Here is a 14915-nt window from a genome sequence, read left to right on the forward strand (position 1 = left end):
TGCAATGGACTCTTGTGTGTCAGGAAGTGAGGACGGTGCAGGGTAAGAAGGGGTTCAGACCTTTTGGTTATCGAGTGGCTATGAGTTGTGCTTGACTGGACGCCACCTAACAACAATAACAACAACAACAACAACAACAACAACAACAACAACAAATCACAAGGGGGATATTTTCTCCTGCAGAGCTGCTGGTGGATATGAACCTCTTAAGCCTTTAGATTGGCAGCTAAAGCTGATGAAGATTAAGAGAGAAAAAGAGAAGGTAGGAGAGGGCCTCTCTAAGTGGCCTAAAACAGTTGCTCATGCTTTTATACACTGAACAGCAGTAGCTGGACTAGGCCAATGAGAGAACCACAGAGCAGAAAACAATCTTACAAGTTAGTAGAGTACTAAAATACATACTTCAATGTTATTGAAGTTTGTTTAGATGTAATACATAGTTGGTTGGGGTGAAATTGAATCTAATTCTCTCCTGTCAAAATGGAATGTAAAGATCTTTCAAGAGCACTATGAAAGGATTTCAGAACTCCAAATTACTGCAAATCCTTGTACTGAACACAAAGAGAAAAAGAACAAACAAAGCATCGGGGGGAAAAATGTGTGTGTGGGATAGTGTGTGGGAGAAGTGAGCCCAAGAGATTTCTTCAGTAATGTTTGTTTATGACTGTTTCAAATTAAGGAACTAATTTTAGTTTGAGGAATAAATAAAGAAGTTCCTAGAAAAAGAGAAGACTATTGCTGAGAACAAAACGCCACCTGTAGTTAAGGAAAAAAATAAAAACATCTGCTCACATATAGACCAGGCTTGTTTGTTTGTAGTGTAAATGTGTTGTGAAAAGAATCTCTTCTTTTTCTTATTTACATTCTAATCAAGAGAAATAACTACCATGTTTTCTTCCTTACCTTGTCTTGATGGGGTCCTTGAGAAGATCATCTTTTCTTGAAGAGGTAAATGAGGTATCACCTAAGGTCCCCTTAATTATTTCAGTCACCATTCAGATACAACTCAAAGCCCAGATTTTGTGGACTTTACTTCATGGGTTGGTATATCTGATTTCCTCAGTTGAACAAAAATGTCTTGGCCCAACAGTATGTTTCAAGAGTGCAGTAGGAGGTCTTTATTAGGCTGTGTTCTCCAGAGATGCAATCAAATGTGTATGTGTGTATCTCTAGCTCTATATCCAAACGTGTGTCTATATCTATCTGTCTGGAGCTCTGACGCTATAGTCTATGGAGAGCTGTACTGCTAACTCAAAGGTCGTGCATCCCTGACAATTCAAATCCACTAGGAATTCTGAGGGAGAAAGATGCGTAATCGCCTCTCATGTGATTTACAGACTCAGAAACCCCAATGGTGGGGGTTGATATGAGTCAGAAGTGACTCCACTGCAGTCAGAGAATGAGTAAGAGAGGGAGAAATTGATCTCAAGGTAATGACTTGTTTGCTTGTAAGAGTATGGCTAGTCTAAATTCCAAGGATCAGACATCAGTCTAGAGGCTTCTCCTGACTCATGTAGCTGCAGGAGCTGATGAACCCAAGATTGACATGTCGCACAGAAAGCTGCTTGGTTAAGTCTGAAGAACCAGAGGTGAGATATTGACAAGCTATATCCATATATGTCTGATGAGGCCACACCACTAAGGAGATTACCAATGAACTAATTGGATTGGCCTTGTATAGCAGATGTCATCATAAAGTGAACACAATGTATCTGAGCTCTCAAAGGGAATGATAACATCTTATCGGCCAAGCCACAAAATCACATGCAGCCAAGTTGACAAACAAGTTTAAGGATCACAAGGTCCATGTGGAAACACACGGCAGGAGGAGGCTTGTTTAGTGTGAAGAGAGCCTCTAAAGCCAGAAGGCTGAGCATCACCCCCTACACATGTCATCATGGTCAAAGAGTTTGAACAGCCTGAACCAGATTCACAGTCATCCTCAGTAGGTCCACTCAGCTGTATACAAAAAGCAGCAGAAAGCCTGCCTGGAGCTCTGCAAGTGTTTTGTAAAGTCTCTGTGCCAGTATGAAGACTTTGTTGTTGTTTGTTGTTATGTGCCATCGAGTCATCTGTGACCCATAGCGACCCTGTGTACAACAGCCCTAAACCCTGTTCTACCCTGGGCTAATCTCATTGTCTCTGACACACCTACCCCCATTTCCCCAGTCACTGAATCAGTCCATCTCATCGAGGGTCTTCCTCTCCTGCACTCCCGCTCCACCCTTCCAAGCATGATGTCCCCTTCCAAGGACTGGTCCCACCTTGCAACATGTCCAAAGTATGTCAGATGAAGCTTCAGAATCCTTGCCTCCAAGCAGCAGCCTGGCTTCATCCTCTCCAGGATGAACCTGTTTGTTCTCCTAGCAGTCCGTGGTATATTCAATACTCTTCTCCAGCACCACAGCTCAAAGGCATCTACTGTCCTTCTATCATCCCTAGTCATTGTCCAGATCGCTGATGCAGAGCAAAAAAAATGGCAAAGACTGTGGCCTACATCAGGTGTACCTTAGTCTCGAGGATGACATCGTTGCTCTTCAGTACTTTGAAGAGGTCTCTGACACCAGACTTTCCCAATGCTATGCATCTTTTAATTTCCTGGATGCTGGTATCAAGATTGCTGATTGTAGAGCCAAGCAAACTGAAGCTGTCAACAATCTCAGTCTCTTAACTGTCTATCATGATGCTGCCAGTCGGCCCTGTGGTGAGAGTCTTTGTTTTCTTGATGTTGAACTTCAATCCATATTGAAAGCTGCACTCCTTGACCCTCTGCTTTAGGTCCTCCTCAGTTGCAGCAAGCAGGGTTGTGTCATCTACATAACGCAGATTGTTGATGAGTCTACCTCCAATCCTGATGCCACATTTCTCCTCATAGAGTCCAGTTTCTTGGATAATCTGCTCTGCATAAAGATTGAAAAGATATGAAGATAGGATACATTCTTGGTACACACCTTTCACAATTTTGAACCATGTAGTGTTTCCTTGCTCTGTTCTGATGACTGCCTCCTGGTCCAAGTATAAGTTTCTTATAAGCACAATCAAATGTTCTGGAATTCCCGTTCTTTTCAGAGTCAGCCACAGGTAAGCCCCTCTGTGCTTGCAGGAAGAAGGAACGAGGGTTTGCAGAAGTAGGGTTGTAGGAGGTGGCCCCTCACTAGCTTATGTCTAATGATGATTTTACCCAGGAATAATTCTTGTTTCAGCTTTTATTTTTTTAGCTGCCCAAAGTGAATAATGTTCTGGGGAAGTTATCATTTAATATTCAGTCTCATCAACTGAGTTATTAATAGAAAGTAGTTAATAGCAACCATTTCTAAGGTGATGAAAAATGCCTAGATAGAATCAACCAAAGAAACACTGATCGCTTATGGATTTTCTTAAAATAGTAATCTTGGTCCTACCTTTTAGAACGCTGACTGTGTTCTGGTTTTGAAAACGTCTTAGCCATTCTGGTTGCAGTTTACAGACATTTTTCAGATTCCTGAACATATGGGTCGATGCCAGGCAAAAGAAATGTTGATACTGCAGAGAGCCTGAGATTGATCAGCTCTCCCTGCTCCTGAAGTGATGTACAAAGATGATCATTATAACACCAACGAATTATCAAGTGCCTTCTATGAGCCAGGCATGGCATTTACCTCATCTGATGCTCACAAACCCCCCAAGTGGCAAGTAAATGAATCAAGCTCGTTTCAGAGAAATAGAAATTGAGATTCAGAGAGCTTATAGGCAAATTTCTCAAAGTTTGCCCTGTTATTAAGCAGTGGGTCTGAGATTCAAACTCTTGCTTTCCCAGTCCATGCTCTGTCCATATACTAGGACTGGGGCCAGGGCATGCGGGCTGTAGACAATCCCTCTGCCTTGGTTTAGCGCTCTCTGCTATCTCTCTCTTGAAGTAATCAATAAATTTTTAGATAAGTCGCTTTTTCCTTTTATATAACTTCTTCTTACTATACTATTACTTTCCAAAATCCTGGGTAAATACTACATAAAAGTTTTTAAAAGATGTTCACAAATTCATCACCAATCCACCTATCTCCCTCTGGTCTCCTCTCTCCTATTATTTGTGTTAGACTTCTAACCAACAGAATATGATGAAAGTAATGGTATCCTTGTGATTATTAGCCTATAGAAGGCAGTATAACATCTGGCTTGTTCTTAGACTGTTTGCTCTGGGAGAAGACAGCTGATATGAGGACACTCAGACAGCCTTTCAGGAGTCCCACTTGGTGAGGAGCTGAACCCTCCTACCCAGTGCCTTCTTTCCACATGATCAGTGTGTGAAGGACTGCCTTTAATTGAGGGTGGAATCGCTGCCTATAACACCTGGCATTTTATCCTAATTCAGTTCACAGACTGCCTAACACCTTTTTTCCGCATACGCCACCTCCTTTCTATTAAGACATCTGTTGTTCTGCTGTTTCCATTCATGCCACACCTGGGCCCCCTCACGTGGGGATGTACTTCAGCGTCCTCTCCCAGCATTTCTGACACCTGCCTGGGATGGAACTGGGCCACCCGGACATGCTTCCCTGCAGCTGTCATCTGGTTCTATACGGTCCGGATAAGCAGGTCTTAAGTTCTACTGGGTTGGCCCCATTTCATCTTCTGCTCTTCAGGATCCAGTTACACTAGTTAATAAGAAAGGCAACAGTGGTTCACATGTGATGACGATGGATCTACCTGGAAAATAGATTCCTATGTGATCACAGCATCCAAGCCCAGAGTCCCAAATGTGAATTTCAATTCACTTGCCCACATCTTTGAACTCTGATCCTGGAAATCAAGCAATCTCATGGTCAGGAAGTCCCTCTAGCTGTGTGATTCCATTACTGATGAACTACTTCAATAGTTGAAACCAGCCTGCAGCTCCTACCTTCTGCATGTTGGAGAAATCTCAGACACTAAAGCAAATTATTACTTCTCTCTCTAACATAGACAGAAAGACTTAGTCCTGCTTTACAGAGTCACAGATGAAGTGGAAATTGTCTGGAAGTAGGGAGTAATGCGCTCTAGCCTTATTGGAAAATTAGACTTCAGACTCTGCTTTTTACTCAATTATATATGGGAAATAATGGAGGGAGGGTTGCCTGATCATCACAACTCTCTAGATCCAATAATAAATCCATCGTTCTCAAGAAAATCTATGCACTGTAAATTGTCCTATTATTCTGAGAGCTGATGCAGCCATGCTGACTAAAGCTAATATGATTAAGTGACCATTTTTCAGCAGAAGGCTTGGGAAATTCATTCATTATTTGACAAGTTTTGTTTTGTTTTGTTTCTTTTTTTCAGTACAGTGGTCAGCCTCTGATTTAATTCCTCCTTTTTGAACTGAGTGCTTCAGATGATGAAGGTTGGGTTAATCAGGCCGCTAGAACAGGGGCCTCAGTAGAGGCTACCAACAGAGGCTGTCTTTGTTGCCTCTCATGTCAGGCATTTCCTATGTCTTCTAACCTCAATGCAGCAGTGTCAGAGCCATGAGCTCTGGTATGACCTAAGGCTACTGACTGGTAGACTCGCTCCCTTTCTCCATCTTTCAGAATAGCTCCATGATAGCAATGTCCATGATATTCATGACTATATTCCCAGCCCCACGTTAAGATTGTGACACATGGCTTTTTATTTGGGGCTTTAAAATTTACATACACACACACACACACACACACACACACACACATTTTTTGTGTACATGTATACATATATTTCTATATATATGGAGCTAAGGTGGCCTAGTGGATAAGGAATTGAGCTGCCAATCCAAAAGCTGCTTGTTTAAATCCACTATCTGCTCCATGGAAGAAAGATGAGGCAGTCTCCTTATGTGAGTTTTATACCTTTTGAAAATTTACTGCAAGTTCAGTTATGAGTCAATTTCAACTTTAAAACAATCATATTTGAGTCGATATATATATATATATGTGTGTGTGAGTATATAAGCACATATATATGTATGAATATATATGTACATACACACACATATATGTGTGTGTGTGTATATAAGCACATATATATATGTATGAATATATATATATGCACACACACACACAAACACACACACATATAAGCTCTAGTGGGTAAGTGGTAAAAAGCTATCAATGCAAAGGTACATGGTTTTAATCCATGGGAGAAAGATGGGCAATCCTTTTCACTGTGATTTGTTGCCTCTGAAATCCAAAGACACATGGTTCAGATCCACCAGTTGCTACATGAAAGAAGAATGGACAATCTCCTCCTGTGGGATTTATTGCCACTGAAAATCCACTGGTAAGTCAGCTCTAGGTCCGTTCTGACTCAAAGACACAAAACAACAACAACTATGGATAGGGCAAAGTTCAGCTCTGGTTTTTTTATATGTGATATATATTTTTTTCTATTGGTATATCTACATGTGTTCTCTTGTCCAATATGGATTAAAACTCAAAGTCAAGAAGACAAAGATTCTCACCACTGAGCCAACTGGCAGCATCACGATGGATGGTGAAGAGATTGAGATTGTTCACAGCTTTAGTTTTCTTGGCTCCAGAGTCAACACTCTTGGAACCAGTAGCCAGGAAATTAAAAGACGTATTACGATGGGAAAGTCTGCTGTTAGGGACCTCTCCAAAGTACTGAAGAGCAATGGTGTCTCTCTGGAGACTAAGGTGCATCTGATACAGGCCATAATCTTTGCTATCACTTGTTATGCATCAGAAAGTTGGACAATGACCAAGGAGGATAGAAGGAGAATTGATGCCTTTGAGCTGTGGTGCTGGAGAAGAGTATTGAAGGTACCATGGACTGCTAACATACTTTGGACATGTTGTGAGGAGAGACCAGTCCTTGGAGAGGGACATCATGTTTGGTAGGGTGGAGGGACAGGGCAGGAGGGGAAGGCCCTCTATGAGGTGGATTGATTCAGTGACTGGGGTAATCAGGATGGGTTTATCAGAGACAGTGCAATTTGCACAGGACAGAGCAGAGTTTAGGGCTGTTGTACATAGGGTCGCTATGAGTCACAAGTGACTCAACAGCACATAACAACAACAACATTGGTACATATGAAGATAATTTCACTATTTCTGTTAGTTTTCCTCTTTAATATATTTTTAGGCTATTATGATGATGAGAATGTTAGCAAAAATAGGCAAAAATCAGATTTGTGGGTTCTGAATTTCCCCCCTCCCTTTTTCCCATTTATTTCCTTAGAGCAGAATAACAGTTCATCTCAAGCAAATGAACTGCAAATTTCAAGCAAGTTTCTGTGTGTAATTCTATGGGTAAGCTAAAAGAAAACTTTTAAAAAGGTGTTGTCATTGTTAGTTTCCATGATACTAATTCTGATTCACATTGACTCAAGGAGGAGTAGAACTCCTCCACGGGGTTCTTGAAGCACCGATATTTCGGAAGTAGACAGCCTGCAGTTTCTTTAGATGTGCACTCAGTGGCTTTGAACCTCCAACATTTTGATTAGTAATCTAGCTTAACCATCTGCACTAGTGTTTCAAAGAGCAAATATGCCAAATGGCCAAGCTGCAAAGGCACTATAGAAAGGCATCTCACCCTCCAAAACCAAACCCATCTACACTGCCCTGGAGTTAAAGCCAACATCGAATGACTCCATCAGGTTTTCAGTCTATACGTTTTTGTGGGAAGAGACAGCTCATCAGTCCCCTCAGAACAGCTGGTAGATTCAACTCTTTGGCCTTTCTATTAACAATACAACAGAACATACTGCATCATCAGTTGTTATTGTTATTGTAACTAACCCACCAGTGGCTTTTCAGAGTGTAAATTGCATGGGAGGAGATTGATCATCCTTTTACTGGGGAGTATTTGGTGGATTTGTACCTTTGGGTTGGCAATGCAACTGTTTACCCATGAGGCCAACAAAGCTCCTTTTAAAACTACAGTATAGCTTTCTTAAACACAGTGTTTTGTTTTTCATCTCTCATGATGTAAGTTAAAGAAAAAAGCAATAAGGCTGTCTAGAGTCACATTTTTCAGTCTGGTGACTAGGATGTGCCTCACTCAGGCCATGGTCTTCACACGTTACTAACTATGCATCAGAGAGCTGGACAATGACTAAAGATGATAGAAGGAGAATCAATGCCTTTAAGTTGTGGTGCAGAAGAGTGTTGAACATACTGTGGACTGCCAAGAAAACAAACAGGTTTTGCTTCACAAGGTGAAACCAAACTGCTCCTTGGAGGCAAGGATTTTGAAACTCCGTTTCACATACTTTGGGCACATAGCCAGGAGGGACCAGTGTTTGGAGAAAGACATCATGCTTGGAAGGTGGAGGGACAGCGCAGGAGAGGAAGACCCTGGATAAGATGGATTGACTCAGTGACTGAGGTAATGGGTTTAGGTGTGTTGGAGACGATGAGATTAGAATAAGGCAGAGTATTGTACAGAGAATCATTATGAATTAAGTGCGACTCAACAACACATAATAATAAGAATGAGCCTGAGTGAAGAAAGTATGTGGAGAATGTTTAGAAAAGTTATTCTGGGGCATCTTCTTTATCTTCTCGAGTGGCTCCTTTCAACACTCAGCTGGGCTATCTTTCAGGCAAGTGCAGAACTCCTTTGGGACGGAGAAAATGTTTCCCATCCTAGCACAGGTCTTTGTAGGACATTTTAAAAAGGAGGAGGGAAATAAAAATATTTTCCCAAGTCAGAAGACTTCTGGTCAATAGAAACAAATATGGAATCTGGAAAGACTCCAATCTGCTTCCTTGAAGTAAAACAGTCCCAAGAATTTTCTTATTTTTAAAACATATCTTTTACTTATGGAGATAAATGAACAAATAATTGAGAAATTTCATAAAGCATAGTAGTACAGACCATATGGGATAAATTACTCTGAGGAAAATGGGTTGTTTTTGTTTGTTTGTTTGTTTGTTTGTTTTATCAATTCTTAATGCTGCCAGTCTTTGTGCTCTTAAAGTAATTGGTAGTTTTTATGGTTTCATGGAGAATTTGTTTTTATACAAACAGATTTGGAATAGCAGTATCCTTACTGATGGCTTGAAAGTCTTTTTCAGATCTTTCTTAATAAAAATAATAATGGGTTAGGACACTTCAGCCTTACAGCAATTGGGAGCCCCATTTACGTCCTTGAACAGGGCTGCCCAGGACCTCTTTGGAGCCCTCAGCAGGGGTAAAGTCATGAATTAGGCAAGAATTTCTTTTGTTTATTTTTCCAGAAGAGAAAATAGCAGCTCTACAGAATAGGCAAAGTATTTTACTAAAGGGAAAGAAAACTGAATGATTGTTTCTTTGCCTCACCTCGCCTAACTACTCCAATGGAACTACAGATAATGACTTTCCCTCAAGGGGTCAAGATAGAAGCTCAGGACCACAGGGTGTGCGGCACCCTCTCCCAACCTCAGTTTCCTTGTCTACCCACACAACTCACAGCCCATGAGTCAGTTCCTAGTCACAGTGACCTTCCATCAAATTCTGAGGCTATAAATCACAATGGGAGTGAACTACTTCTCTTTCTCCCACTGAACTGCTGGTGGATGGTTTTTTTTTTTAGTTGATTGATTTTATGTGAGTGAAAATGTATAAATAATATCGGCGTGTCGTTCAATCATTTACACAAATTTTGTTTTATAACATTAAGTACAATTAATATAATTAATTACAATATCTAATCAATCCTTATTTTGTATTGTCTTTTCTTTCTTCCACTCAACTTACTTGTTCTCTCCTCACCCTACCTTCTTAGTCCTATTAAACCTTCAAGATTGACTCTGTATGTAACTCTTACCTTAGCTTTAAAATATCAGTGGTCTAATATCATAATTAGGGAGCTCTCGGGGCCTCTGGTAGCTTAGTGGTAAGAAGTTATGTTGTCAACTGGAAGGCGGGCAGTTTAAATTCACCAGCTGTTCCCTGGGAAACAGGCAATCTCCTCCTGTGTGATTTACAGACTGTAAAAACCCGCTCAAGTGTAAACTGTGAGTCAATTCCAATTCCATGGCAATGAGTTTGAGGGTTTTTACATGATAATTATCCATTTAAGATTGACTTATGTCACTCAGCATAATTTGTTGTCGATTCATCCATGTTGCACAACATTTCACAAATTCTAGCTCGTTTTCACTCATACACATACTCCCGGTGAATGTACCAGAGTTTTTGCAGCTTTTCATCCATGGACGGAAGAACACTTGAGGTGTTTCTAACCCTCTGTTATTGCAAATAAAGCTGCAATAAACTTGAGTGTGACAATGTAAGTTTGTGTTGCAGCTTTCATTTATTTTGGATCTATACCAGGATTATTTGGGTAGAATGGTATTTCCATTCCCAACTTTCAAAGGATGTGCCAAATTGTTTTCCATTGCAGTTGCACCACTTTATATTCCCACCATCAATGATATATTTGAATCACTAGATACAAGAAACCTTTAAGCTAGCAGCACAACTTTATATAGGAGCTCTGGTGGTCTAGTAGTAAGGAACCGTGCTGCTCAACTCAGTGTCAGGCAGTTCAAATCCATTAGCTTCTCTGAAAGAGAAAGATGATCTAGCTCCTCCTGCATATTTTTTTTAAAAAACTATTATTCATTTTAATGAAAGTTTACAGAGGCTTTGGATTTCCATTTATTCGTTGTTGCACTTTTCTCCCTGACTGCCCCTCCACCTCCCAGTTTGCTCTTTTCTTTGAAAAAAAAGAAAAAATTTTTTATTGTTATATACAATCCCTCCCCGCAAGTCCACTCCACTATGGACTCCTGTCATGACAAAAATACCTAATCACAAGCCCCTTTTAAATAGTTTTCTCCCTCATCAGTTTCAATGCAGTATACATAATTTATCCCATCTCTCTCAGTCTCCACCCAACTGTGATGTCAGTCCCATTTTACAACAGTAGCACTACACAGTATTTGTCCTTTTGTGACTGAGATATTTCACTCAGCATAATGTCCTCCAGGGTCACCTATTTTGAATAATATTGCATGAGTTCCTTATTTTTCAATGCAGCATAGTATTCCATTGTGTGAATATACCACCGCTTCTCTATCCATTTGTTTGTTAATGGGCACTTAGGTTGTTTCCAACTCCTTGCTATTGTGAACAAAGCTGTGATAAACATGGGTGTGCATATATCTGCTTGGGTGTCAGTTATGGTCTCTTTTGGGTATATTCTCAGTAGTGGAATTGCTGGGTCAAATGGTATCTCTATTTGCAACTTTTTGAGAGAGACTCCTGTGTAATTTACAACCTCTCAAAACCCACTCAGAGGTCAGAGGCACATAACAACATACCAACTGAGCTCTCTTCACCTATTATTAAAGAGAATGATGATATTCCTTTCTTTGCCAGTTGCTATGGAATCAGTTCTGCCTTGTGATCACCCCGTATATGTCAGACTAGAACTGTACTCTAGAGAGTATTCAGTAGCTAATTTTCCAGAGGTTGATTACCAAGATTTTCTTCTGAGGTGCCTGTAGGTGGACTCCTACCACCAACCTTCCACTTATCAGCCAAAGGAATTAGCTATTTGCACTACTCAGGGACTTCATCCACCTTACGTTGTTGTTCTTGGGTGCCATTCAGTCAACGAGGATTCACAGAGACACTGTAAACAAATTGAAATCTTGTCCTCTCCTACACCCTCCTCATGACCTTCACCATTCTCAAGGCCATTGTCACAGTCACCATGTCTTTAAGGGTTTTCCTCTTTATTGCTGACCCTCTGCTTTTGCCAGAATTATGCTCTTTTCCAAGAACTGATACCTGATCACAACATGCCCGAAGCAGGTGAGATGAAGTTTTACCATCCTTACCTCCAAGCAGCACCCTAGTTGCTCATGTCCCAAGACAGATTTATTTGCTCTTTTGGAAGGCCATAATATATCCAATAGTCTTCACCAACACCACAGTTCAAAGACAATAATTCTTGTTCAGTCTTTGTTGTTTAAAGAAAACGAAGTACCAGAACAAAGCCTGGAGCGTAGGAAGTACTCATTTAATATCAGCCTGTAGTAAAAACAAAAATGGCCTTGTGCTTCATGGGAGAAAGATGGGCACTCTCTTCCTGTGTGATTTACTGCCTCTAAAACCCTGCTAGAGGGTCAGCTATGGGTCACTTCCGACAGGACAACAACAATATTGATTGTATGAGTTATTGTTTGCAGGTAGAGTTGTTGCTAAAATCAAAGTAACGATGTAAGACTCTTGGAGTAAAAGCATCTGGTCTGGCATTTTTTCGTAACTATTTTATCTTCTAGTAAACACATATGACTTGCTTACTGGTTAGCCAGTAGCCAGCTAGGAGGAACAGAGGCCTGCTGTGTAGGTGTTCACCAAACCAATTCCTATACCAGTAATTATAATGCAACCTGTAAGCTCTGTAATCGTAATAATTACACCTATTATTTACTGACTGTGCTGTTTTGGGGCAGGCCAGCATTGTACAAATACTGCCCTATTTAGATTTAACACTCACAGCTACTCTCAGGTGCTATTACTCCCATTTTACAGATGAGAGTATGGACTTAGTGAAATGAAATAATTTGTCCCAGGTCACATAACTAGCAAATGCCAGTGGTAGGAGTGGAATTTGAACTTGGGTTTGTTTAAACCCAAAAATCTTTGTTCCTAAATGCAATACAATACTGCCTTTCTAAAATATGGTACAGTAAGAATATCACCCTCTATTAAAATAATAAATATATTATTATATGTAGATAGTAAAGATACTTGGGAGCAGATTAAAGGACTAGTTAGTCAGCTCTGTAAACGCTTCATCCTTGTCCTTCTCTTGGAAGAGTTGCCACTCCTCCCGATTTCTGGATGTCGCTCTTCGCTGTCCTCTTAGAAATTTCTCTTGCTTGTACATCCAACTTCTCCCTTCCTACTGTTTAAATCTGTTTCTTTCACTAAAAAAAAAAAAAGACGCTTCCTATAACTCACCTTTCCAAGCCAACCCTTCCCAACCAACTTGTATCAGGTATTAATTATCCCTATATTCTCCCCATTTTTTCATCTCACACTTAAAACCCACTGCAGTCCAGCTTGGCCTTCAGCTTGCCAGAATTTTATTTAATTAAAGCCAACAATGACTTTTTGGTCTCTGAAGCACGTGTTTTAACCTTTTCCTCTCCTGCCATCTCTGGAGCCTTGAGTGCTATGCCGTTTCTTGATCATCTTCTGGGAGGAGAAGTCTGGGCCTTCTGATTTTCCTCCTTCCCTGCTGACTGCTCCCTTTACGCTTTAACTATAATTACTGGTCCCTTATCTTTGCTAGTTTAGAAAACCGTGACTGGAGATCTGTTCCAAGCCTTCTCTTCCCCCTCTGTATTTTCCTTCCTTGAAAATTCAACAGAGCTTCAATTTATATCTGTTTGCTGACAATCCTAAAACTAGGCCAAGAGCCTTAAACTCCCTTTTATGCTCTTTTTTGATAGTATCACTTGAACATAGAAATTTGAACTCTGAGTATTTGGAAATGAACACATGAACTTCCCTCCAAGTGATTACTTTTGCAATGTTCTTTGTCTTAGGAAGTAGTAGTGCCAGCTATCCCTTTTATTTAAGCCAGAAACCCCTCCCACTCCCCCTTACCCACCAGATCAACAACTCCTGTCAAGTCCATGCCTTCAGTGTCATTTGAGGGCATTCCCTTCTCACCACGCTGGTCTGGCTGCCCTCTGAACTATTGCAAAACTTCCTCAGTGGTTTCTTCCAATCCAGTCATTCCTTCCATCAGACACTTTAGTGACAATAATGAGTTCTATAAAAAATGTACTGCTGATCATGCCACTTATTTAAAACCCTTAATTTAATACTTCCCACTTCCCATTCAACTACCTCTCCATCTAGCCTTTCTATCCTACTTTCCCTCCCTTTCAGCTCTACTTTCAACATGTTGACTTCAGCAAAGTCCTTCTTGCCTGAACTCAGAATGCAGACCCACTGCCTCCAAGTCATTTCTGACTCATACTCGCCCTCTATCAGCTTTCAGCGGCTGTAGATCTTAGTGAGAAGGGACTGCTCATCGTTTTCCTTCAGATGAGCTCATGGATTTAATCTGCTCAAGGTGTGGCAGCACTGCAACCTATGGACTCGGCCTAGGAAAATGGACACCACCAGGTTTCCACAGGAGAAAGATGTGGCATCCAGTTCTGTGAAGATTTACAAATCTTTGCTGTGTGCTAGACTCTATACTAATAGCTTAATTCTCATTATAATATTGTTGTTAGGTGCTGTTGAGTTGAGTATGACTCATAGCAATCCAATGAACAACAGATCTGAACCCTGTCATATCAGGCGCCAGCCTCACACTTCCTGACACATTAGAGCCCACTGTAGCAGTCCACCTGATTAAGGATTTTCCTCTCCTTTATTGACCCTCTACCCTTCCCAATATCATGTCCTCCAAGGGGTAGCCCCTCCTAGCAACATGCTCAAAGTATATAAGGCGAAGCCTCTTCATCCTTGCCTCCAAAGAGCACTCCAGCTGCACCCTCTCCAAGACATACTTGTCTGTTCTTTTGGCCACCCATGGGATCTTCAGTGCTCTTCTCCAACATCACAGCTCAAAGGCTGTCAATTCTGTAATCCTTATTCATTATCCACCTCTCAGATACATAGCAAGTGATTGGAAAGACCATGGCCTGAATCCTGAATCTGTCCTTAAACTGACATCATTATTCCTCAATAATTCACAAAGTCTCTAACTACAGACTTTCCCAGTGCAACACATCTCTATTTCCTGACTGCTGGTACCAAGGGTGTTAATTTTGCATCTAAGTAAGATTAAATTGTTGACAGTTTCAATCTTTTCTCCATCCATCATGATGTTGCCTGTCATTCTAGTGGTACAAATCTTTGTTCATTCGAGAAGCTAGACTCTCTGAAGAGGAATTTGGCCTCAGAATGGGAGGAGATTCATCAATATCCTGCATTATGCACAA

General features: G+C 40.8%; 1 protein-coding gene across 1 annotated transcript in view; it reads right to left on the reverse strand.

The window, feature by feature from the left end:
- Positions 1 to 995, reverse strand: part of LOC102869772 (ferritin heavy chain-like) — a 9154-nt gene extending 8159 nt beyond the window's left edge. Inside the window, exon 1 of the mRNA XM_006878932.1 lies at positions 904 to 995. Coding sequence (XP_006878994.1) covers positions 904 to 995 — 92 coding nt within the window. The remainder of the gene's footprint in view (positions 1 to 903) is intronic.
- Between the last annotated feature and the right edge of the window lie 13920 nt (positions 996 to 14915).

This window comes from Elephantulus edwardii, unplaced genomic scaffold (assembly GCF_000299155.1).
Source record: "Elephantulus edwardii isolate Elephantulus edwardi_28Jun2011 unplaced genomic scaffold, EleEdw1.0 scaffold00001, whole genome shotgun sequence".
NCBI classification, from domain to species: domain Eukaryota; kingdom Metazoa; phylum Chordata; class Mammalia; order Macroscelidea; family Macroscelididae; genus Elephantulus; species Elephantulus edwardii.